The sequence below is a fragment of the Equus quagga genome, chromosome 7 (genome assembly GCF_021613505.1).
Source record: "Equus quagga isolate Etosha38 chromosome 7, UCLA_HA_Equagga_1.0, whole genome shotgun sequence".
NCBI classification, from domain to species: Eukaryota; Metazoa; Chordata; class Mammalia; order Perissodactyla; family Equidae; genus Equus; species Equus quagga.
In genome coordinates, this window is record NC_060273.1 from 128,859,201 (window position 1) to 128,886,799 (window position 27,599).

At 36.5% G+C, this 27,599-nt stretch overlaps 1 protein-coding gene across 5 annotated transcripts in view; it reads left to right on the plus strand.

Annotated features, from left to right (window-relative positions):
• The window catches only part of AP3B1 (adaptor related protein complex 3 subunit beta 1), a 227,628-nt gene that overhangs the window by 69,053 nt on the left and 130,976 nt on the right, over positions 1 to 27,599 (plus strand). For all 5 annotated transcript variants that reach the window (XM_046666494.1, XM_046666495.1, XM_046666496.1 and 2 more), the window contains exons 7-8: positions 619 to 801; positions 24,327 to 24,482. In XM_046666494.1, coding sequence (XP_046522450.1) covers positions 619 to 801; positions 24,327 to 24,482 — 339 coding nt within the window. The remainder of the gene's footprint in view (positions 1 to 618; positions 802 to 24,326; positions 24,483 to 27,599) is intronic.

The following is a 27,599-nucleotide window of genomic DNA, read 5'->3' on the forward strand; positions in this document are numbered from 1 at the left end:
TACTCAAGTTGTAGCTTGTGTGTTTTCTTTGTAAGTAAATTATATGGGTAAAAATTAACAGGTGGATTAAAATGTATAAGATTTGAAAGTGTTTTTGTACCCAAAACATTTATGAGTTCCTCACACACATTTTAAGATAAATTCATTGTGAATTATTGTCGTTTTCGTTTTAAACTGATGTAACGTGGTCCTTGTTATTTTCTTGATTCTTATCCTGAATATTATTATGTACTAAATAATGAATCTTTAGATTAGAATTCAGGTTAGCTTTAAAAATGCAAAATGTGCATGATGAATATGTTTAATCCATGTATGAACAATTTATTGAAATTTTACCTGACAAAATAAAAATATCAGAGTTTCTAATACTCATACTTCTAATTCTAATACTTCAGGAAAGTATTAGCTTTCCAGACATGTTACCACTATTAAAATTATGCTTTGAGGGAGTGACACTTTAAAATTTATTTCAAGATGAAAAATCATTTTATTAATTAAATGACTGAATACTTTAAATATTGCTGGTCATAACGCTGGTTACACATCTGTAATGCCTGAGTAGAATCTTTGATTGGGGGAAAACGTTTTTTAATGAGTTACTATTTCTTTCTTTTCCAGCTGGTAGCTGGCAGTGTTGTGATGGCTTTTGAAGAGGTTTGCCCGGATAGAATAGACCTGATTCACAAGAATTACCGCAAGCTCTGCAACTTACTGGTCGATGTAGAGGAGTGGGGGCAGGTCGTCATTATCCACATGCTCACTCGATATGCTCGCACGCAGTTCGTCAGTCCTTGGAGAGAGGTAAGTGTCCCGCGGTCTTCCACTGATGAAGTATACTAAGGAGACGGATGGGCTTTTGAAAACGTGTACAAAAAATTAAGAGTAGTAAAATGTAGAAGTCTGCGTATTTAAGGAGGACTCGTCTTCCTCATGTTCTTTTGGAAAGCAGGAAACCAGTATAAATGCCAGGAGGATTGTTTCTATACTTCACGGCGTAGTGTAAAACTTGTAGTGTGAGCCCTCCAGGAGGCCCTATAGGGACGGCAGCATGATACGGTGTTCGCGGTGACATGGCCAAATCATGTCGTTTTGTAGTTACTTTCACACCTTTGAGTCCCAGTTCTTCCAGGGACTCACTTGTAAGAGTAGGTAATATGATTCTAACACGTGTGAATTTGTGCCTAAAATAACTTCTTGCCTTTATAGATAAGTATTGTTGAATTTTAAACTACTTTTTCAGGGTCTTAGGTTTCTAAAATATGTTTGTTTTCCTTTTTTTCTACACTGAAACTGATGGAATTTCAGTAAAATTAATGATTGAATATACGTTAAAGTTAAAGTTGTTTTCTGTGTGCAGATTAACAGTAGAGGCATCCCTTATTCTATTCCACAATATTGAGAATTTAGAATCCTTCATTACATGGTTTGCAGCAGAGATCTCTCTGTGTATATATTTAAGATTTAAGTGTGAGTTTTAAACTTGTTTAAGAAAAGAAATCATTAAATATTATAAGAATAGCACATTCATTCTAATCTTGTGATATTTCTTTTTCATCTTTTTAAAAAGCCTTATTATGAATTTTGAAAATCAGCTCTGTAAAAAGTAAAAGACCAGAAATCCTTCAATTATGCAATGGTTTTTGCACAAATTTATGAATAGGCGTTGAGTGTTCAGTACATCTCATTTTTGTTAACTAGAAATAATACTAAAGTGAGGGAAAAATGTTGGTAATACATGTCAAGGTTTCAGATGTTTAAGGTGTTTAAATGTTTAGAATGTTCATCGGTGCTTTCTCCAATGACTTAGCATTGTTAGTATTAAAAAGCATTTTAAAATTTTTAAAATATATCTTTAGAAGACTATTTGTAATATTGACTCCATCTTAATTATAATATTAAAAAAGTGTTTAGGTTATTCTACTTAAAAATGGAAATATCTTTTGGATTATTCATGTCTAAAAGTCATATGAAACATAGGTCTCTTGAGTTGATGAAATCTTACTGTTCATCTGTGCTTTTATTTTATAAAGTTAATTTTATTTATCATTGAGCGAAGTCAACCTTTGATGGCCCTTTTGCTGAGTTAGGCAACATGTCCATGCTGCAAATGTCCAGCCACTTTCATGTAAATAGTAACTTTGACAACAGATTTTTGTTGCTAATAGCTATTGTTTGATTTCAGCCAGTTCCCTCCCAGAATGGTATTCAGATTTTTTTTTTCCCTGTTGTGTAAGGTTATGTAGGTAATTTTGCCTTATCTAACCACTCTCACTATTTAATACAATTTTTAAGTTTACTCTCCTGTTGCCGTCATATCATTTTCAGATAGCTGTATGCAAATGGTCCTTTGCTTTGTCATTATGTAGAACTTGGAGTTAAAATATATTTTTTCCTTACCATATCTTCCAAAAATATGTAACGAACTTTAAAATATCTTTTTGTAGTTTGTCTATTTATTTGTGTGTCTATTCTTTGAGTTTTATTTCATCTTATTTTAGATAAAATTCATGTTTAAAGCTATTTGTAAAGCAAGCAAGATAAATTCTACACTACTATATATATTTATTGTTTTGACAGGTAATTTGAAAAATTGCCACTATATGCATTTCTTGTGTTTTCACGTTAACTCTATGAACATTAATTATTACTAACACAAGATGAAGTCTGGTCATTGTCGTAGGTACACTAGAATTGGGCTAAATAATTTCTTATCTTTGCCACTTATTTGCAATCTGTCTTTGGCATTGTTCAGAGTATGTGGTAAATAGACTGATTTAGTAGTTCTAAAGTATGTGCCTCCGCTCTCAGGATGCTGTTGCGTTGCTGCAGGACCAGCCACCGGGGGTCGAGGGGCTCCCGTGGGACAGCGCCCTGGGCTCTCGCTCCAGCCTTCCCCTTGGTCCGCCTTTCATATGCAGCTTTGCGTACGCTTTCCTTTGAGAAAAAAGGAAAAATCGGAAAACCACGAAAACACAAGATTTGTAAGGGTTTTGCTAACTACAATCATATGTAGATTTTTTTTTTTTAAATTATAGGAGCAATTCAAGTACATGGTGAATAAAAAATAAGTCTTCCTTCTCATAACATCTTGATTGACCCCTTAGAGTCAGCTCCTGGCAGCCATTTAATTTCAGTTGTTCTGGTGGTTATAAATTTTACTTTAGATAACACATTTCACTTTATTTAATTTGAAATGGTATCAGTTGACTCCAGAATAATCAAGGTAACAGGTTTGCATCTCTGTATAGATATATGTTCTGTTCAGTAGTAGCAGGAAAGATTTGAAAGGGTCATGCTTTATGGTAGTGTTGGAAGGCAGGGATTGTCAAAGATGTTAGACTTTTATACAAATACGTTCTATAAAATAGGTTCAAATGGGTTATCGTCATTGGGACATGTCCGTCTTCACTCCTTCGGTTAACCCGTCTCAGATTCTGTTTTCCTGAGGCTCTGGGGTAAGCAGTCCAGCCACTTGTGGTCTTGGAGACTTCCTGGCCTAGACTTTAGGTTGCATCCAGCTTTTTAGGACTGCACTTGGTAATTTTAACTTAAGAAGTTGGCAGACTGAATTGTAAGGCAAAGTTTGACCATACCTGGAAGAAACTGGGAAGTATTCGGCATTTATATCTGCCTTCACTTTTCACTTCTCATGTTGTAAAAAGCGTACCGTGTAGTAAAGAGCAGTTAAGAGTCTGGGGCCAGCCAGGTGGCTAGTGATTAAGTTTGTGCCCTCTGCGTAGGCGGCCAAGTTGGCCAGTTGAGATCTCGGGTGTGGACCTACACACCGCTCATCAAGCCATGCTGTAGTGGGCGTCCCACATATAAAATAGAGGAAGATGAGCACAGATGTTAGCTCAGCAAAAAGAGGAGGGTTGGTGGCAGATGTTACTCAGGGCTAATCTTCCCCAAAAAAGAAAAAACCTCAGTTGAGAGTCTTACAGAATAGAAAGACCAAGTGGAACAGTACTCTAGGAGAGCCGGTGCTGAGTTGTCACCGCCCTTTTTTATCCTTTTACATCAACACTTGAATGTTTTTTTCCCTGGAATCCTTGGAGTAGAAGGTGTTTCTTTCAGCACTCCATCCGCTTTTCCATCCAGGCAGAGGGCACCTGCATAAATGCCATATGAACACCACTTAGTGATATATCAAGGGCAATTTATCTTGAAGTGAAAGAATTTGCAAGTGAGAAAACAGTGTCACTAAAATAATATATTGACTTAAAAGTTATTTAAAATAAAAAACTGCCTGTAAATACCAAATTCATTAAAATCTAGAAGTTTCTTTCTCAAGTTCTAAGAGAAAATGTGAAGAATAATACTGTGATACTTTATATTTATCAATTTATTGTTTTGCTGTGCTTTGTTATAAGGTGTTTTATTTGAGATAGGGCAGTGGGAATTATTAGACCCATTTGGTAGATGCAGTAACTGAGCCGCATAGATTTTAACAACTCCCTAAGATAATATTGCTTGCAAAAGGTGAGCCCAAAATAGAAACAGAATAACCCAATGCCCAGGTCAGCATTCTTTCCTGTATATTCTGTTACTTCATGACTTTTAAATTAAAATACCTTTTTGCTTACTTTAATAAGTTTCTGTGTGTTTGCCTATTGTGTTTCAGTCACAGCTAATTCTGAAGCCCCTCAATGCATAGTGCTCAGACATTGCAATTAGCTAACCACCATAATTAAATTTGCTTTTCAAGGAGAAAAGTCATGTTTCTCGTTGAATTCTTTAAGGCATTTTTTTGTGTTTATATGCTTGAAGGGTAGCAAAATTGTTTTTTGGGGGAATTGAAAATTAGTAGAAATACATTTTGAGATGAGCTGATGTACATGCTTTTGTCAATAAGCTCTCAAATGAACACATCAAATACAAACAAGCTTCTTCAGGGGCAGAAGAGATTTTTAATTTAGTTTATTTGCATCATTATAGATCAGTATTTAGGCTGTTTATATGTAAATGTATGATTTGAGGAACAATTAAGTGTTGACAAAGTAGATTGCAGTCATATCAATTGCAGTGCATTTTCCATAATTTTTCTAACTGACATCTTTGATGATAAATAGTAGATGCCAAGTCAAAGCCGATTATACAGTGCACTAGGAATTCATGGGGCTGTCAGGGAGAAGACCGATTGACTTGAAATTTACATATTAATGAGAAGATTTGTTAAGAGGGTGCTTGACTATAGAAAATAACAGCATATTTATAGGGCACGACATTTTATAAATAAAGCTGATGCAGGAAAATGGAAATTAAACCTTTTAGGTTAATAAATTCAAGAGACTGCTAAAATGCATATTTGCATTTTTATTTTCTTAAATGTACCTTACTCTTTGCAGTCCATGTGGGTTTTCTTTTTTATTCTAGGTCAAGTTTGTATAATTTTCAAGGATATAAAATTCTAAAAGATTTTTTTGTGTCATGCAAGCCTATTATGGGAGAATATTTGAAGCATAAATGTAAATCTCTAAGATGAAAGTTGCTTTTGTAGGACTAATGAATTTTAGAAAATAAATATTGAAAAACACCAAGTAAATTTTAAGTGTTATTAAGAAATAAAAACCCTTTTGTGGTATTAATTATAAACTAAAATAAAACTGTGTCACTGGGGCCTGACGGAAATGTTTTCAATTTTTCAATACAGCTCTTTAAAGTTGAACTTCCTCCAGGAGATGATAGTTTTGCAAGAATTATCAAAATATTTTACTTTAGTAGTTTGGAACTTAAAACTGTATATCACAGTTACTTTTTCCATATGAATCCAGGTAATATGATTCTGGTGGTCGTATGAATGCTATTTTGAAATCTGGAGTGATGAATTTCCTTTTGTTTCTCTCAATATATCTATGCTTCAATTATAAAACCTTATATGGGTTATAAGAAAGTTCCAAGTTTAGAATTTTGTTTCAAATATTTTAAAGATAAGTTCCTTAAGTTTTTCAGGGGTAGCTATAAAATAAGAACTCATCAGAACACAAAATTCGTATACGTAGTTTTTGATTCTCCATTTTCTGAAAATACAAAGGTACTTTGGAAAGGTCCAAAACTCCACATCCAGGCCCTGTCTTAGAGGACGTGAGCGTTAGAGATTATTTTTTATGGACTTTTAATTTTCTTTTCAGGTTAGTTTTCTTTGTAAAATAAATTTTTTATTATGTGTGACTCATGGACTATTTTTGAATCTTACTGTTTTGTGGAATTTTTAAAAAACAAAATAGTGAGGAGTTGTGGTAGAATCTGTGCTTTACACGGTGAACAAAGTTTCTTGCGCTCTTTCAGGCAGCTGCTGGTGAAGGGTTCCGGGTGCAGTTTACTGAGAAATTGTGGACCATGTGCTGATCTCGAAATGAGCCCTCCCCTCCCTCTGCTGCTTAGGAGGCATTCAGCTGAGATTCCTGTTTCTCTCTGTTGTTCATAAGTTACTTTTGATTGGATTTTTTTAACTCATCAAGTGTCTTTTTAAAAAAAATTTTAAAATTTTATCTAACATGAACATAGTTAAAAAAAAGTTAAATACTACTACAAGGCTTAAAAGAAACATTTTCCTGTCCCACCCTTCCCCATGCCTGAATTGCCTGCCTCAGATTCTTTCAGGCTTTTGTGTGTGTGTGAGTGTGTATTTAACTTTCTCCATTTCTAGGTAATACACATTTATTGCTTTTTCTTGACTTATCAATTTTAGACATTATGTATTGACTTTCTATTATAGAAATGGGGAATTTGGCATTCTTGTAATATGTTACTTCATGTTCCCACTTTGCCTGTTCCATCTTTGCAATATATTACAATTTTTCAGTGTGTATTGTTCATTTAATTATGACTTTATGAATATTATTTATGCTGTATATTAACATTTTCATCTCCCTTCTTGTGGAACTTTTGGTTCTTCCTGGAATCAAAAATTACCTCATTTTTAATTTCCTTAGTTTATCATGTCACTGTTACAAGGCATTCCAAATTCTCTATCACAATATTAAACGCTCTCCAAATATTATTTTACATGCAGTTGTTGAAATACCTGTAGTTGCCCGCCCAGTATCAATTGTCCTACGCCCCTTTTAAAATAATGGAATCCTGATTTTGTTCAGAGTAGCGATATATCCACTTAAAAATAATGTATTTCCCTAGACTCTCCTGGAGTCAGAAATGGCTGTGTGACCCAGTTGTGGAAATTATGACATTTGTGGAAATATTCTCGTTGGGATTCTGGGAAAACTAGTGTTTTTCTGACAGACTTACTTCACATACATATTTACCCTTTGCCTTTTCTCCTTCTTCCTTCCTGGAATGTTTATATAATGATTTGAGGTACGGCAGCCATTTTGCAAGCGTGAGGATAAAGCCTTACTCTGAAAGTGAATGGAACTGAAAAAAAGCAAAAATGTTCTCCTTGTGGACCTGCCTAACTTGATATTTCTCTTGCGTGTAGCTGAACAGTAGTCCTAACTAACACAGTTGTCAGATACGTCAGGTGTTCCAGCAGCTTCGTGTTCTTCTGGGATACAGTCCCAGAGGCTGTACTCTCTTGTTCTGATCTGATTGCTTGCTAGGCTTGCTACACAGCTGTTGTTCTGGAACTTAATTTCTTCTCTCCTCTGTGTTAAATCTCCTGTTTCTTAGGTCTTCCTTTCCCTAGCGTCTTCCTCTTTTTCTGTCTTCTGGTTTTGATGGCGCACGTCCTCCAGGAACTTCTCCAGAAAGGGTAGATGAGGGAGACAGTTTTGAGACTCTCATGTCCCTCTCCTCCTCGATTGCTGTCTTGCCTGGGCTTTTGGACAAGTACTTCCGTGGGTCTCCTGTGTTGGAAGTGCCTGGTTCCTTCTGTACTTGACGTCGTGGCTGGATGGGGTACTGTTGGGTCACACCTTTTCTTTCTTCTGTTGGGAGCTCTGTGGGCACAGATCTTTCTCCTTCGCAGGTAACTGTTTGTTTGTATCCTCAAAAATCTGTTTTTTTAAAAAAAAACCTTTGAAAGGATTAGTGAGGTTGAATCTCTGTGTGGATCGTTCTATAAGTTCTGCATATTCACTTTTTATTTTAGGGAGGTCTTTTTCTTTGACATTCGTTTTTTTCCTGCTCCATTTGTTACTTATGTGCTTCAAGAATTCCAGCTATTTCATTTTATAATCTTTGTCTACTGTCTGCCACCTTTTAAAAAATCACTTTAATGTTTGTCTTTTTATTTGCATTCATGTTATCTCATTTTTTTCTTTGTCGGTAATTTGATTTTCAGTGATCATACCTGTTCTTTATAGTTTTCAATTTGATAATGATAGTACTTTGGTGTTTAGTTTATTTACTCAGGTTTCAATCTTATATTTTCTTTATTCTATAGTTTTATCATCTCATCTTTGAACTTGTATGTTCTTGAGTTCATATCCTTGGTAACTTCTTAAGAGAATTTATTTTTGATGTATAGGGGATTTTTTTTTCCAGAATGATTTCTTTGTCTTTTGCATGGTTTTTTTTCCTTTTGTGCTGTGAGTATGTTGCATAGTTATTATGCTCTTTTTCATATTGCAAAAATGAAATTGGGCAGCCCTGGTACAGACATTTTCTTTGTTCGGATATAGTATGACTTCTTAATTCTGTTCCACTACACCTGAAGACGGTTGTTCCTTCCTCTCACTTTCTGTTTGAGATGTGCATATTTTATGCCTTATTCTCCTTTGTTTTAGTAGCCTTTTGGCATTTGAGGAGAGGAGTAGTTTGTGGGATTGTAAATTCAGTCTCAGCAGAGATTGAAGTCTTTTTTAGAATATTTGAGCACTTTTTCTAGAATTTTTTTAAAAAGCCCTTACACTAGCATTCATGCCACCGAGAATATTCCTATGGAGAAAGATTCTTGACTTTTAAATTGTTCTTCTTTATTCATTATTTAATCCGAGAACTGTGCTCTCCATTATCAGAGCTGCTAGCCACATGTGGCTATTTAAGTTTAAATTAACTAAAATTGGAAATCAGTAACTCAGTTGCAGTAGCCATATTTCCAGTGCTCAAAGTTCACGTGTTGCTAGTGCCTCCTGTATTGGACAGTGCGGAGAGAAAAGGTTTCCTCTTTCACAGAAGTTTCTGTTGGGCAGTTGCTGCCTCTTCTTTCAGAGAGAGCCAGCCTGGTTGCTTCCTTGCTCGCCTGCTGCTCCCCACCGTCCCACTGGCTCCTGGGAGAGTGAAAGATAAGGAGAACCTCTGAGTTTTCTTGTGTCTAGATATTGGAAGAAGAAGGTTACTAATGAACATTCTCAAGAAGTGAGGTATATGTTTTTCTAGAATCTTCCGTTTTTAAAAAAACTTTTAAAAAGTTTATGCCATTAGATTGTGACCCTCTTCTTGTTTTATTACTATTGACTTATTTTTGCTAGTTTTAATTTTTAAAATGTTTTCACATTTTTTATATTGAGGAAAGAAATTCTATCCTATCTTTATTTCACAATCTTTACCTGGAACCCCTCCAAATTTTCACAGTATTAAACGTATCTTATCGACTTTCAGCATGTACTAAATGAATTTTAGGAGAGACTTAGAACTGAGGAAGTTTAGAAATATGATCCATTCTGCCCTCCTCTGAGTCTGTCCTCAAAGTTTTCTTTTTCCTGCTGTGCTTGCTTGCTTGACATTCTCCCATGGATACTTATATCATTGTATTTTCTCTTCACCATATAATTCCTGTTTCCTTGTATTTTTTTCTGTGTTAGTCTTATTACTGTAGCATAAAGGAGTGGATATGGTTAATATTGAATTTTAGTCTTCTGACAAGTCAGTTATTTATGTTAATTTTTAATTTTGTGATTTTTCCACTTAGTAGTTTTCTATATTCATCTCAGAAAAGATAAAGATTTTATGTAATCTATTAATGTAATTTGAAACATGCAATTTTATTCTATTCTGTTATACATTTAGCTGTATCTATACAGACTTTAAATTCCTGATACGCGTCTCAGAACCACTGCAACCCTCCTGGAAGCTGCAGGCCTTCGCTAGACTCCAGAGTTCCACAATCGTTCAATCAGACAGATTCTGCCAGGGCACTGTTGTCTAAGTGGTGTAGAGAGTGTGGCAGACACTGTTGATTGTCTCCAACAGCCAGCCCCCATTGAAGATCTTCTTCCTTGCAGATTTTCTATAGGCATTGAGCACCCAGGTGTTTTTGAAGAAGCCATGTTGCTCCTCAGCCCAAACTGGTCTAGTTAATGTGAATTAGATTCCCTTTGAAGATGATGGGCTTGGGAATGGGCATATAACATTGTTCTTGCTAATGAGAAGTAACGGGAAATGTGAGCAAAGTGGGCAGGGCACAGGGCTGTATGAGCAAGATGGACTTTCACATAAAAAGCATGATGACATTTGAGCTGCAGCTGAGACGTACTTCATGGATTTACAGTTTTAGCTTCCACTGATGGAATACTTTGGATTAACTCTCTGGAAAATTATTTTTAAAACCAGCAATCTAAGGGCACAGTAGGACGATCAAAAGTGGGCAAAAACTAAAGAGGACAGTACACGTGAATGACTGAAATTTCAAGGTGTGAGATCTGCCAGGTTTGCCTGGTTTTTACCTGAGGGCACACCCCAATTCTGTATGATAATGGAAAAAGTCACAGCCTTACTTACCTAGCCATCAGAGAACAGATTTCAAGGCTGGCAGGCTATCTAAAAAGTCTGGGGGAAATTCCAGGAGGGTGCAGGAATCACAGAAGGGTGAACCCCCCAGAAATGGCGTGTAAACACTATCCACATCCTTGGCTGACCAGTAAACTAGGCATGTGCGGGGAAGACTCCACTAGGTTTAGCCAAAAAGCAGCACCTGGAAGATCGAAGAACTACATGGAGATTTCACTTGCTGGCCACATTGGGACAGACAGAGTTTGGAGTGTGAAACCAGTAAAATGCCTGCTCTAACTAAAATCAATAAACTTCAGAGGAATGCAACATAAGGAAGACTTTTTTAGTGTGCTTGATGATATCCAGAAGACAACAAAAAATATCAGTGGATGTGAGTGATGAGAAACCAAAAAATAACGATTGCTCAAGAGAAAAAGCAGGCAGTAGAAAGTAACCTCAAGCTAATCAAGAAGAGGCAATTATCAGACAAATAAAGCAGCTGTTATATATATGGCCAAACTAGTAAAAGCCACATAGTTGTATTGGATGAATAGATGAGTCTTAACAGGAAAAAGCCACTGTGAGAAAGAACCAAATGGAAATTCTAGGTCTGAAAAATACACTGATTAAATGAAAAATATTCTTGATGGGCTTAATACCCAAGAGGAAGCCGTAAAAGAGTCAAGAAACCTAAATGGAGATCAACAGAAATTATTCAGTCTGAAGAACAGAGAGAGAAACAGGTGAAGGCAGGTGAACAGTCTCAGAGTCATGTGGAAGAATATCAAGGGGATGAAATACTTGTAACTGAAGCCCCCAAGGGAACAGGAAGAGTGGCGGGAGCGGTACTAGTGCCTCAGGGCACGAAGGCTGAAAAGATTTCAAATTTACTGTAAGGGGAAAAGAACCAAGTGTACAGATCCAGGAAACTCATCCAACTCCCAGGCAAAATAAACAAAAAGTCACACCTATGCACATGATAGTCAAACTTTTGAAATCAAAACAGAAAAAGAAAACCTTGAAAGCAGACGGAGATAAGCAGTGCGTCACATACAGAGGAGCAGTGATAGAACTAACTGCTGCTCAGAAACGCTGGGGTCTGGAAGACAGTGGAGTATCATCTTTAAACTGTTGAAACAAAAAATGTCAATGAAGAGTTCTATACCTACCAAAACCAGTCTTCAAAAATAAAGGTGGGATGAAGACATTTTCAGATGAACAAAATTGAAAAATTCATTGGAGAACTGTATTAAAAGAAATCCTACAAGAAATTGTTTGGGTTGAAGGGAAATGATAATAGATAGTAATTCATAACTATGAGAAGTCATAAAGAATGAAAGAAATGTTATATATATGGGTAAATATTTTAAATTACTCTTTTTCTTTTTTCTCTTAATTTCTTTAAGTTCCTACAACACACACTCCTCTATTTATCTGTATCTCTCTTTCGCAGTCACAGGTTGCACTTGCTCGTACTTGACCTCTGAACTTTTCTCTGCACCTGTGGAGCTGTAACCTCTGCCGCCAGTGCCACAAGTCCCTGTGTGGACGTTTGTTTTCATCTCTTGAGGAGTGGAATTGTTCGGTTGCCTTTCCCCTTTTCACCTCCAGTTGCTCTCCGAACACAACCAGTTCTAGCTCTTTTAGCTTCATCTTCTACTGGTTGTCTTCATATTATTTTTGAAACAACTTGCTTGCATAACTTTTTCCAGTCACTCAAGTCACTTGTTATCTAGAGTACGTCACTTGTTATCTAGAGTACAGGTATTATTTTGTCTGTTCAAGTATTACAGTTCCCCACAAGATTTTTAAAAAACTTTACTGATTTATCCTCTCTTCCATAAATGTCTACAAATATTTCAAAACCTCTGTGCCAACCATATAACCCTTTTTTTTTTAATGTCCTAAGGGAGAATTAAATTTATCAATTTCTATTCAATGGGCATTTACCTTCTCTAATAATATATTCTCTTTATTTCAGGATTTAAGGTAAGGAGGGAATGAATACCTGAAGAATCATGATTAGTTCTGCTTAGGTTTGTTTTAATTTTGTTTCATAGTTTATGATTGAAAGAGAACCACTCTAAAATGCATTCTGCTTAACAAAAGTCAATTCTTAGTTATTACCCATCATTAGGTCGAGGTTAGTTTTCAAATAATTGGGACCCTTCTTTCTCCTGTCTTAGAACCCTTTGACCTAAGCTCAACATCTGTCATGAGTATATTTAATTTCAGAGACACTTAAGAACATGCCCCGTGTAGATGCTCCAGGTTTTTCATTGACAAAGTTTGGCAACCACTGCATTCAGAAAGGTTTTTTCTTATATCCTGGAGCTGAACACATAGTCATAAGAAATGAGAGGTGTTGTGGGCAATTGAGCACTTGAACTTCCTAGTGGCTCAACACAAGGTTACTGGAGAGAGGTGTTCCCATAATTGTGATGTATTGGGAGAGATTTGGTTGTTCGCTGGTCCTCAGACCCACGCTTCCACCTTGTGGTGTCGTGCTCACTGGGCTGTGGCATGAAACACGTAAAGTGAAGAGCATAACAGTTACCTCGAAGAAGGAAAAAATGTCTCGAAGCGGTATGTATATCCTCGGTTGTTTTAATAAGGCCTGATTTGGGGGGAAAGAAACTTCTTTTTTAATTTTCCTTTGAGAAAAATATTAAATTTAAAATTTTATTAAACATAACATTTTTTTCTAGTGATTGTGTTTCTCTGATAAGGTGTGCTATCCATACTGAATAGCTAATTTAACTAAGTGATTATGATATTGCTAATCGCCTCCCCACTCTGGTCTTGGCTGGGACATCTAACCCAGTGTCAGAGAGATGTACCACCAATATACTGCCATGGTGTCTAGGGACTGAATGCTTGTGTCCCCCGAAAGTCATATGTTGAAGTTTGAACCCTCCATGTTATGGTATTTGGAGGTGGGGACTTTGGGAGGTGATTAGGTTGAAGTGAAGTCATGAGGGTGGGGCCCTTATCATGGGAATAGTGCCCTTATAAGAAGAGACACCAGAGAGCTTGCTTCCTTTCTCTTTCGCCACCATGTGAGGATGTGGTGAGAGGGCTGCCAGGAAGTAGGTTGTCACCAGGAACCGAATCTGCTGACACCTTGATCTTGGGCTTCCTGGCCTCCAAAAATGTGGGAGACAAATGCCTTTTGTTTAAGCCGCTCAGTCTCTGGTGTTTTGTTATAGTCTTCCAAGCTGACTAATGCAGCATCTCAGACGGCATAAGAATGTCATGCTGTATTCCGCTGTGTGGCTTTTAGACATTATATACTGGTCTGTGTCCACAGCAGACCACAGAGGTTGTTTTGTCCCAGTAGAAATCTTAAGGTGGTGCTGGTGTCCTTCAGGCTGTCATGGAATTCAGAAGGCAGGTGGGTATGTTCAGTGTCTTGTTCTTGAGTACTGTAAGTGCCAAGGTGATACAAGGGAGGGATGACAGGGTGAAGAAGAATGATTCCTGAGGTGAGATCTGGGCCCCCCACTGCTCATCTCTGAGATCATTGATACTTCATGTAAACTGTGTGCACCTCCGTTCTTTCATCTGTGAGAAAGATAGTCGTACCTGCTTTGCTTACCTTGTGGGCCTGTTTTAAGGATTCAGTAAGATGTTTGTGAAAGTGCTTTAGTCATATTAGAAATTACTTCAGCTGAAGTTGCCTTTTATTTCTAATTCCAGCTTTACTGTTCACATGTTGTAAAAGTAGATGTTTTTCAGGAGTATTGATTTCTTCATCAATTTTCATATATGAGAAAATTTTGCTGTGTGCAATTTTAAACTATTGTCAATTTTCTTTTTTCTTTATTTTTTGTTAACCCTTATGAACTGACATGAAACTCGTAGTTTGTATTTATTTTTTAATTAATCCATTCAGATAAAATGAGCAAGTCTCTCTATGTCCTAAGATCTCTTTAAAAAGCAGAGATTATCCTCAGACTCCAAAATTGTGAGTTTAAACACTGATTTATTACAATTTTTGTGAACATTTGTGTTTGGAGCTTCAGGTACAAAATCTATATAGAGTATTACTACTTAAGTATAATTTCACAATTTTCTTTATTCCATGGATCTGTGTAATAGTACTTCAAAAATACCTACACTATGCCTTTCCAAAATACACTTTATGGAGTAAAAGGTAATTTTTTTTTGCTTTCCTGAGGAAGATTCGCCCTGAGCTGACATGTGTTGCCAATCTTCCTCTTTTATTTGCTCGAGGAAGATCAGCCTTGAGCTGACATCTGTGCCACTCCTCCTCTGTTTTGTATGTGGGTTGCCCCCACAGCATGGCTGAGTGAGTGGTGTAGGTCTGCACCTGGCATCCGAGCCAGGGCCACCAAAGTGGAATGCATTGAACTTAACCGCTACACCATGGGGCTGGCCCTAATTTTTCTTTTTTGCCTTCATAAAGCTTATATTTAAAATAACATTTTTCTCTATTGAAAGTGAATGTGTCAGAGCTAAGTGAAAAGCTAATTTTATTCTGATGTTTTTATATTAGCAGTTGGGGTAGTCAGGACACGTGAGTGAAGAAAGACCTATTTTCATATGAGATAGGTTCAGATATATTAAACTCACTGGTTCTTTTTTTTTTAAATACAGGTTTCTTTTTTAGAGCAGTTTTAGTTTCACAACAAAACAAAGCAAAAAATACCAGGAGTTCTCATATATTCCCTACTCCGCTCACACACACAGCCTCTCCCGCTGTCAACATCCTGCACCACAGTGGTCCATTTATTACAATCAGTGAACGTACATTAATACATCATCATCACCTGGAGTCTGTAGTTTACATTCAGGTTCCCTGTTGGTGGTGTACCATTCTGTAGGTTTTGATAAATGTATAATGACATGACTCCACCATTGTATCATAGAGAATAGTTTCATGGCCCTAAAAATCCTCAGTGCTCTGCCTGTTCATTCCTTCCTCCCCCACCAACCCTGGCAATCCATATGCTTTTTCCTATCTCCATAGTTTTGCTCTTCCGGAATGTCATGTAAGTGGAATCGTATACTATGTAGCCTTTCTAGATTGGCTTCTTTCACTTAGTAGAATTCATTTAAGCATCCCTGATGTCTTTTCATGGCTAGTTAGCTCATTTCTTTTTAGCACCGAATAATATTCCATTGTCTGGATGTACCACAGTTTATTCATCTTTTCACCTGCTGAGGGACATCTTGTTTGCCTGCAAGTATTGGCAGTTAGGAAGAAAGCTGCTGTAAACCTTGTGCAGATTTTTGTCGGGACTCATTTGGGTATGAACCAAGGATGATGATAGCTAGATTGTTTGGTAAGAGTATATTTCATTTTGTAAGAAGCTGCCAAAATTGTCTTCCGTGGTGGCTGTACCATTTTGCATCCCCACTGGCAGTGAGTGGGAGTTCCTGTTGCTCTCCATCCTCACCAGCATTCGGTGGTGTTGGTGTTCTGGATTTTGGCTGTTCTCATAGGTGTGTAGTGGTACCTCATTGTTGTTTCAACTTGTATTTCCCTAATTACATGTGATATTGAGCATTTTTTCATAAGCTTATTTGCCATCTATGTATCTTCTTTGGTGAGTTGTCGCTTCAGGTGTTTTGCCCATTTTTTAATAGAGTGTTTGCTTTCTTATTGTTGAGTTTTGAGAGTTCTTTATCTATTTTGGATAACAGCCCTTTATCAGATATTTCTCCAAATCTGTGGCTCATCTTGTCTTTGTCTTGACATTATCTTTCACAGAGCAGACGTTTTTGATTTTAATGATGTTCAGCTCATCAATTATTTCTTTTGTGGATCATGACTTTCTTTGGTGTTGTAGCTGAAAGTTATCACCATACCCAAGGTCATCTAGATTTTCTCATATGTTATCTTCTGGAATTTTATACTTTTGTGTTTTAGGTTTGTCTATAACCCTTTTTGAGGGAGTTTTTATAATAGGTATAAGGTCTGTGTCTAGATTCATTCTTTTTGCATGTAGATGTCCACTTGTTCCAGCACCATTTGTCAAAAAGACAATCTTCTCCATTCTGCTGGCTTTGCATCTTTGTCAAAGACCAGTTGACTATATATTCATGTGGGTCTTTTTTTGAGTTCTTTCTTCTGTTTATTACTCTGTCTATTCTTTGACTAATACCACACTGTCTTGATTACTGTGCTTTTATAGTAGATCTACAGAGAAGTCAGACTCACTGTTTAAATTTTTAATTGTGGAAAAATTTAAGCATACGCAAGAGTAGGGCTAGTGGTCCGGTGAGTCCCCATATACAGGTTACCTTTCTACAACACTCTTCAACTCATGGCTGCTCTCATTTTAACTCTACCCTCTTCCCTCTTCTACTCTCAGATTTCCTGTAAAATTCTATATATTATATAATTTCATCTATATTCAGAATGTATTTCTAAAACACTATCTTCACTGTAAAGAAACTACAAAACTTTCTCAAATATAAGTTGGTTCCTATTTTCTAAATGAGAGGACTAAAGCTTTTGGGGCGGTTTCAGCTTGAATGGATACTTTTTTAGAAAGATGGAGAAAATAGTCTGTGGTAATATATAATTTCATTTTACATACATACGTATATTTTAAGCCACAGAAAAGTAAAATATTCATTTATAAATGTAACTTTTTAATATGCATTTTATGAGTTTTATCACATACATTTTATGTATTTGTGTACTTAATAACTAGGGCTCCTTTTTGAGCCATTTAATAGTTTTCCATAGGGAAGCATCTTTACTTCTGTATAGGTTGTTTGAGATACACTCACCTTGGAATATGAATATGATGCTGTCATAGAAAAACATTTCAAGCCTGTGGTACACATTCACTGCGTATTAGCATAGTTGTTGTTTGGAATTCTTCTGTAAGGAAGACTTGGCTTTCTCCCCCATTTGTTTATTTTTTAGTCATTTATTATGTACTCAGATATTTGTTTTATTCTTTGGGTTGTAAACAAAAACTATCATTATTTTGTTGTTCCAATTTTTCAGGTTTGTCCTTAGAGAGTTTGTCTATTTGTGTAAATACTTGGTCATCTAAATTTATTTTAACTACCCTAGCTTTAGAACAGCCATTTTCTCAAGGTACAAAAGAGCAGTTTCACGAGTTTGTTAATGTTTTTTGCATCTGTCAGGTTTCTGTCAAATGATTCCATCTTTTGTAACAGTCTGTAATATAAAGGTGACATTACTTAATGACCATGTGGCTTAGAAAACTTGCAAACCAATAAATGACAATATGAAATGTTTTAATTAATACCCATTAGAAAACCACATGTATGATAATACCTCATTTCTCCAGGCTCAATAGAAACAATCCATAATAATAATTGATTTTGTTTATCTTTTTACCTTTTTGATGCAAACACCTCTAAAACACATTTCTTTTTTTTTCTTTCTTTTTGAGGAAGATTATCCCTGAACTAACATCTGCTGCCAATCCTCCTCTTTTTGTTGAGGAAGACTGGCCCTGAGCTAACATCCATACCCATCTTCCTCTACTTTATATGTGGGACACCTACCACAGCATGTCTTGCCAAGCAGTGCCATGTCCACACCCAGGATCTGAACCGGTGAACCCCAGCAGTGGAATGTGCACACTTAACCACTGTACCACCGGGCTGGCCCATAGAACACATTTCTATTTCCCTACCCCTTGGCAGGGAATGAAAGAAATAACCTAATATTTTCTTTTAAGTTATGCATTTTATTTTTATCTGTTCATCAGGAAACCAGACTATTACGATGGTTAAAATTATCTGCGTAATATACTCTGAGTAAGGGCTTTATATTTAGAATAATATCTAAAGGCTTTGTAACAGCTATTTCAGCTATGTAGGAGAGACCTTTTTACTTAGTTCCAAATTTACAGGTGAATTACATAAATCGAGCCTGCATAATATCAATTGCTAGACAAGAAATAGAAAGTACAGAATAAGTTAAAAAAATTAAAGTTTCACTAAAAATAAAATATTTCTAAAATATTGCTTTCAAATACACTTGGAGGTATATTAAAATTGATTCATTTTCCTCTTTTATATATGATGTACAGTTAATATACTAAGTTGAGCAAATGGAAACTTTTTTCTAAAAATCAATTTCAGCATCTTTGAAGCCCATTTTATCTAATTTTACTCTGAAGTAGACTAAACATCTTTCTCATACCTTGTTTACCTTACGTGTTTAACCAACTTTTCTGTTTCTCAACAAGCTGAAAATAAAATTCATTCCATCATACATTTAAAATTTAATTAAGAATGATTATTTCAAAACTGTTCAAAGTTATCTAACATATAAAATCTGACTCTTTATTTAACTTACTTAATTGTCCTGGGCTGTGATCTCTAAGAGAGCAAAAATCTTCCTCTTTCTGATCTGTCCAAATTATCACTAATGTAAAATTAGTCAAAGTCAAATTTTAAAGATTGCCATATTAACTCTACAGGTGGTTACTGAAATTGTAGTGCTTTATATCAAAATGATGTTAAAAAGTGAATCTCACTTTTCTATAAAAATAATATGGAGTTGAATTCCCTTCCAAAAGCTCAGTCGTATCACTTAATTCCTTGAACGTGTTATCCATAGATATTTTACAGTTCATTTTAAATGCTTGTGTTATTCTCATTTTTCACCTTCTTTCTTTTTGTTTTTCATAATTTGTATTCACATCATTGTCTTTTTTCTTATTTGCATATTTAAATTTTTTTATTGAAGTAGAAATACGTAATGTACATGTGTCAAAAGCAAATGGCTTCATAAATTTTCACAAACTGTATACCCCTCTGTAATGAGTACTCCGATTAAGAAACAGAAATTATAAATTTAGTCCAGAAGCCCCCCTCTTGACATCGTCTAGTTAATATCCTGCTTTCTTTCCCAAATGGAAACAATATCCTGACCCTTAATGATGCTGCCTTTTCTTCCTTCTCTCTCTTCCTCCCTTCTTTCCTTCTCTCTCTTCCTCCTTTCTTTCCTTCTTGGCTTTATGAAAAATTGTTGAACTAGTTTGAGGCTTTGGATGATGGATTTTGGTTTGTTTGTAGAATATTCAGGGTATCAACCCTCTGAGTTAGCTTAACCACCTCAATTGTAGATTGAGAAGATTAAAAGCTGAGCTTTATCTTCTTTACTCCCTAGGGTATAGACTCTCAGGCTTTTAAACTAAAGACTAGGAGAGTTATTAGGAATTTTGCTTTTTGGTAGATCCTGACCTCCAGTTTTTGTTTCTGTATTTTTATGAATTTTATGAATTTTGATTTGTAGAAGTTTTTCTTTTTTTCTCTTTTTGAGAAAGATTAGGCCTGAGCTAACATCCGTGCCCATGTTCTATTTTATGTGTGGGACGCCTCCACAGCGTGGCTTGGTAAGCTGTGTGTAGGTCCACACCAGGATCCGAACAGGTGACCCCTGGGCCGTGAAGCGGAGTGAAGCAAACTTGACCACTGCGCCCCTGGGCCGGCCCCTGTAGAAGCTTTTCTTGATAGCTTTGTTAGATCCTTGAATTTTATGGGGGACAGGTACTAATGAAAGAAAAAATTCCATTGCAGTCTTTTTACTAAAATTGCTATCATAATCCCAAAGACTTGTACTGCAAAGTAAGCAATATGATTATGTTCTTTATTGAAATAATATAATTGAATTTTAATAAAGTCTGTTAATAATGAAGGAGAAATAGAATGAATAAATGCTTATTGAAAGCAGCTTTTTATGTGCATTTGTGGATTTTAATTTTTAGTTACAGTGCTGTGTTAATACAGCAGTTTCATCGTGTATCAGTTTCAGGTGGAGTTTGAATATTTATTTGATTGAAGTTGGCTAAGCATTGTAGGTGTGTACTTATGCTTAGAGAATGTGATTGTTTGTGTATCACTTTATTAATTTACTAATTGAGTTAATAAAACCAGTTTGGCCTGAAGCTCCATATAGGAGCAGTCACTCAAGTATGGCCTTGATATAAAAATATATCTCAGTTACAGTCCCCGCTTCTTTTGCTTTTTAAAGCACTGAGGCAAGTAGTTTGTTTTGATTGTGTATTCAAAGGAAGAGGATAATGCTACAATTTGTAGTTCACTCTCAAAGATGGGTATTATTTAAACATTTTCTTGGGTTTTCAAAGAGTATAAATTTGGTGTTTCTTCTGTTTTGGAGCATTTCTTAAGATTTTTTTATTGTGGATTTAAAAAATACTGACAATATGCTTACTTCTAAGAAACCGAATGGTCATATTTTTGATGAAAAGTGTTTTCAGTGATATTTTAGTCAAGAGTCAAGTAAAGACTATGTATTATCTGTAGGCACTTAGCAAGGGAAAAATACTTCTTTAAGTGATATTAACTTGAAGCATTTTAGATAATTACTTTTATTGTTATATTATAAATAAATTACTTTTATTGTTATATTATAAATATGTACAAATAGCTTTTAAGTGATTTACTGATTTTTTCCTCAATTTTATTCAATTAAACTTTCTATCTTAAGGTAACTGTAGATTCACAAGCAGTCGTTTAAGAAATAATACAGAAAGATCTGGAATAACCTTTACTCATTTTCTCCTGATGGTAACATCTTGCAAAACTGTAGTAAGGTATTACAACCAGGATATTGACACTGATACAGTCAAGATTCAGAACATTTCCATTGCAAGGATCCTTTATGTTGTGATTTTATAGCTTCCTTCCCTGTGCTTAACCTGCCTCCCCTTAACCTCCATAGGTTATTAACCATAACCCACTAATTGGCTCTCCATCACTATAATTTTTTCGTTTCAAGAATGTTAAATAAATGGAATTATACAGTATATAGCCTTTTCATATTAATCTTTTTCACCATACTTCTCTGGAGATTAATCAGAGTTGTTGTGTATATCAGTCGTTTGTTTCTTTTTATTTCTGAGTGATATTCCGTGGCCTAGGTGTTTAACCATTTTGTTTAACCATTTGTTTAACCAGTTGTTGAACCATTCATCCATTGAAGGACATCTGGGTTGTTTCCCTTTTGGCTAATAGGAATAAAGCTGGTATGAATATTTGTGTACAGTTTTTTGTATGAGAATACATTTCCATTTCTCGGTGATAAACACCCAAGAGTGCAATTACTGGGTTGTATAATTGCAGAAACTGCCAACCTGCCAGAGTGGCTGTAACCTTTTACATTCCCACCACAGTATATGAGGGATCCCTTTCCTCTCTGTCCTTACTATCATATGCTGTTGTCACTATTTTTTGGTTTTAGGTGAGAGCCCTTCTCTTATGTCTGTAGTGATATCTTGCTGTGGTTTTAATTTGCATTTCCCTAATGGCTAATGAAGTTGATTATCTTTTTATTTGCTTTTTGCCATTTGTGTATCTCCTTTGGTGAATTGTTTGTTGATTTCTGTATTAGTTTGCTAGAGCTGTCACAGCAAAATAGGACAGACTGGGTGGCTTGATCAACAGACATTTATTTCTCAGTGTTGTAGAGGCTGGAAGTCCAAGACCCAGGTGTTAGCAGGTGTGGTTTCTCCTGAGGCCTCTCTCCTTGACTTAGAGAAGGCTGCCTTCTCTGTGTGTCCTTACATTGTCCTGTCCTGTAGGACCGCAGAAGTCTGACAGCCGTCCTTCATTTTGTCCCGTCTCTCCCCTTTGTTCCAAGCTGGCAGTGTTTCTGCTGGTATAATCCCATCTCTACTCCTGGCTTCTGCTGAGATGTCAGATTAAATCCATGATCGGTACTCATGACCTTTTTATCAAATGATTTTCAAGCCACACCCTTGGTGTTCTCTTCTGAAGACGCTTTCTCGATTTTTGTGATGTGAGTAGCCTGAAAATGTCCAAATCTTCAAGTTCTGGTTCCCCTTTGCTTAACATTTCCTTCAATTTATCTTTCTTTCTCATGTTTACTATAAGCAACAAGGAGAAACCAGGCTGCGCCTTCAGCACTTTGCTTAGAAATCTCCTCAGCTAAATATCCAAGTTCATCACTTTTAGCTTCTACTTTCCACGTAACACCAGAACACAGTTGAACCAAGTTCTTGCCACTTTGTGACAAGGATTGCCTTTCCTCCAGTTTCCAATAACATCTTCCTCCTTTACCTCTGAGATCTCATCATAATCACCTTTAACATGCATATGCCTGCCACAGCTTCTTCAAGGCAGTCTAGGTTCCTCGCTCAGCCTCCATTGACACCTCCGGGAGGTCGTGCTCATTGTCACGGTGGTGAATGTGGGATTTCTGGCTCCCCACTAATACTCCCCTGGTAACGCTCTGGCTGTGAGGGATAGAAGTGCTTCATTACTGTTCCACATGTGTCCTCCACTAACACCATAGAGTGGTGTGTCCTTGTTGTCACTGGGTGGTGGTGCTGCAGGTCCTGAGTACCCTAAGCATCCTCTCACTCTCGCCCAGTGGGGAGGGATCTGGTCACCTCCTCACTGAGGGATGGGATTGGATCTTCACGCTCCTCACCTGGTCTCCACTGACACCGTGGGGCGCCTGCTTACCTCCTGGTGGGAATTAAAGTCTCGGTCCCATCTAGACCTTTTCTGACACCACCCCAGTGGGATGGTTGGGGCATCTCATTATAGCGTGGTGACGGTGGAAGTCTGGGCTACCCATGTCAGCCTCCACTGGTGGGGGTGGGGCTGTGGCTGTAGTTTTTTTTCTAGTGTTGGCTGTACGAGAGCAGTTACTTTCTAAAAGGCTTCTGTCTTGCTAGACTTTGCCTTGTCTTTTCCTTTGGCCACAGAGAGCAGAGTTTTGGAGGGTTTGTTTATCTATGCTTGTTGGTGTTTCTGCCTTACCAGCTTCTCTAGAACTTGGTCTGATATATGAGGTAGAAATGAAAACCCAAGGAACTCACTGTTGTGTCCTTCTTTGGGTCCTGAGGTCCCTATCCAGTCTTTCTGCTTCTCTCTGCCTTTCCTTTCTTACGTTTGTTTTGTGTATAATGTCTCGGGTTTCTGGTTTACACAGTGAGAAGAATGGGCGAAAGTACATCTGCTCCATCTTCCCAGAAATGGAAAGTATATTTCAGGTACTTGGCAACAGAAGTTACCTCTAAACAGTGATTGAATTGGATCCACCCACGTGGATATTATTGTCTTTACCTGTGCTCTTGTTTGTTTATTTTTAGGACTAAATGCCTATAGGCTGATTTTATTGGCAGAGATAATAGAGAATTCAAATGAAAAGTACAAAAGAAAAACATAGAATCAACTCCTATGGATACACATAAATCTCAAGCTGAGTCTTTCTTGACAACGCAGAGAGCTGCTTAATCACTAGTTTTTAACCTGTCAGGCTTTATTCTGATTTTTTTATGTGTGTTGCTGTTCAAACACTTCTCCTCTTTCTTCTGACCATTTGATTCAGTTACAGAGTGGCTGATTATTTATGGACATAGTTTTCAGGGTGTAGGTGTTCCCTCTTAGAGGCTTTGTCAAGTTTTCCCTTTGGGCAGTTGTGGGTATTTCTGTGGAGATTTAATCTTTTCAGAGGTTTACTGTGTAATAGAAAAGAAGTGTGATCTGTTGCACTAAAGGACAGTTATTGTGTTATAAAATATGAGAAAAACCAAGGCCTTTCTTTCGTATAGGTAGCATAATATTTTCAAATTGCCTCAACAGTAGTATTCTACAGTAAATTATTATCGCTATTGTAGATGTTAAAATGGAAGATTTCTTTGTATAATATTTGGGCTGTTCAAGGTTTGAACTAATCTTGAGATTGTATTTCTCTCCTGTAGGATGATGGTCTGGAAGACAATGAAAAGAGTTTCTATGACTCTGATGACGAACAGAAGGAAAAGACTGACAAAAGGAAGAAGCCATATACTATGGATCCAGACCATAGACTCTTAATTCGGAACACAAAGCCTTTGCTTCAGAGCAGGAATGCAGCGGTATGTCAAAACCCTTGTAAGAAATAATTCACTGGGGCCGGCCCCGTTGGCCAAGTGCTCTGCTTCAGCAGCCCAGGGTTTCGCTGGTTTGGATCCTGGGCGCAGACATGGCACCGCTCATCAGGCCTCGTTGAGGTGGCGTCCCACATGCCACAACTAGAAGGACCCACAACTAAAAATTATACAACTATGTCCTGGGGAGAAAAACCAAAAAAAAAAAAAAAGAGGAAGATTGGCAACAGTTGTTAGCTCAGATGCCAGTCTTTAAAAAACAAAAAGGAAGAATTCACAGATTTTTTTAAATGTTGGTTAAACAAGTTCAATAAATAAATATTTTTGAGTGTGCTAATGGAGCATTTGTTTATACACCAAAAACTCAGGTTTTGATGAAATTCCTTGGTTTGGTAGTTGTATGTCGACTGGATTTCATGCACTTTTTTGTGGTTTTATTAATTGGCTTTTCCTAAGATGTAAACTGAAGATGCTTCTCAGGTGATTGGAGGACTGTATGTATTTCTCTATTACTTGATTGTGTTCGAGGGCTTAATCTGATATCAGTCCCTAATATTCGTTTCTTCCAGATAAGAGTTTAAGAGACTAATGTATAACAAAAGCACCCAGCATAATGCCTCATACAGAATAAATTTTAACTGGTAGGAATAGCAATTAAAAATCATCTTCCTTTGGGTCAGGGCCAACCCAGTGGCACAGTGGTTAAGTTCGCATGCTCTCCTTCGGCGGCCCGGGGTTCACGGTTCGGATGTCAGGTGCAGACCTATGCACCACTTGTCAAGCCATGCTGTGGTAGGTGTCCCACATATAAAGTAGAGGAAGATGGGCCTGGATGTTAGCTGAGGGCCAATCTGCCTCAGCAAAAAAAAGAGGAGATTTGGTGGCGGATGTTAATTCAGGACTAATCTTCCTCTAAAAAAGAAAAAATGGTCTTCATTTGGGTCCTAAGTTTATTTATTTTATAACTGTTGATTTTAAATAACCTTTTATATTTTATTTACTTTTTTGGTGAGGAAGTTTGGCCCTGAGCTAACATCTGTGTCAATCTTCCTCTATTGTATGAGGGAGACTGCCACAGCATGGCTTGATGAGCGATGTATAGGTCCATGCCCAGGATCTGAACCTGGGACCCTCGCACTGCCAAAGTGGAGCACACAAGCTTAACCACCATGGGCCACTGGGCTCGCCCCAAAATATTTTAGAAGACAAAGTAGAAAATTAGAAAATACAGAGTAGCAAAACTGAAAAAAAATTAAAACATCATATTCCCATCACTCAGAAATTGCTGTTATAATATCTTAATAGATTTCCTTCCAGATCTTTTTTCTGCATAAATGTACATATATTCACTGTGTATGTCTATACATATATATATTTTAAACCAACATAGAAATCGTACTCTACAAAATATTTTTTTCTAGTCAGCTGTCTCCACCTTTCTATTTCAATAAAATTTCATCTCATTTAATACCAATTTATCTTACATTATCTTTGATAAGTGGTTAATCTAAACTGTTATCTACTGCATTGCATCTGGTTATTATTTCTTTTAAACCTCTCAGATCTTGCAGAATGTTCTTCTGGGTTTGTCTGGTTGCTTCCTTAATAGTGCTGTTTAATTTTTTCTTCTGTAATCTGTGTTTTCTGTTAACTGATAGTTATGTCTGACGACTTGATGGATTGAAGTTAAGCATTTTCTTAAAATTTTTTTAATTAAAAAATATTCATAATGAATTGTTCTGTTTAATTAGGAAAAGCTTTGAAAATGAGGAATTTCACTCGAATTACTTTGTTTTCTGATGCTTGAGAATTTAGAGCTTAGAGCTTTGTATATCTATCTTAGTAGTTAGTAGAAGTTTTTATCTTATACCTAGTAATTTCGTTTCTTAGTCATTATCATGTAACCATACAGAGTAATAACAAAAACATAATTTTACTACTGTTGTAAAATATGCTTATATTTTAGTGTGCCCTAGCGTGGCCACGTGGTACTTAAGTAACGGTAACTTGCCACCTGAAACTCTCCTTTATAATTGACTCACTGTTCATTTAACTTTGTCTTAGAAATTGATTTTATAGTCCAAATACTTACCAATCAGAAATGTTCTTGAATGGTGAAATGGATAGAGGTGGTTTGTACTTTTTGTTCCAGTATGTTTTGGTTCCCTGCTTATCTGATAGAGGTACTTTACTTTTTATTCCAATGTGTTTTGGTGTCTTGCTTATTTGATGCTGCTAGATATATATACATATGTACATATGTATATAACGACTGACTTTTGAAGGATTGTGAGTAGATTTTTTTGTTTGTTTTAGGCTCATTCTCAAGTTACAGGAGAGACTGAGAATTTGTTTCAGGAACTTAGCTGGTCAGTGCTGTGTGGCTTGAACTGGAGATCAGAGATACTGGAAGCAGAATGTTGGGAGGCTGTTGTAACAGTGTAGATAAGGTGCTAGTGGTGTGAATGATTAGGAATAGAAAAGCGCTTACAGGATCTACTTGATTCTGAACATACGTAAGGTAACTGGAGGAGGCCTATGAGGCTGTCTACTTTTAGTCATTTTGGACTTTGGAGTTATAGGAGCTTCCCTCATGCTTTTACAAATTAGGCTATAAATTTCAAATTCTGGGTATTGGAGAAGCTTGAAACTGTTAGATTTGTGAATACTGGGGGAAGAGAAGATCATATAGCTCTTTTGCGTTTGAGAGTGCCTTAATTAACATGTCAGAACAGATCACATCCTAAGTGGAATCTACGATCTTAAAGACATGGTCATATATAGAAGGTACAGGTTGCCTTCTTGCCAGTAGCATTGGACTTACTATTTTTAATAGAAAAAGATTTATCATTTGTAAAACACATTAAATTAAGCTTCAATTTTCTTTTGTATCGTATACTAATACTTATTAGCCAGCTGTATGCTTTAATAATTTTTAAAATGACTATCACCTACTTGTAGATTGTCAGTCATTAATTGAGATTTTGTTTATAAGATTTTTAATTCAGGAGAATTTGTTCTATAATCAAAGTGTGTTTGTGGATCACAAGTGAAAAAATAAGACATCCTTAAACTCCTCAAATTCCCAAGTAATGTCTGAAAGCT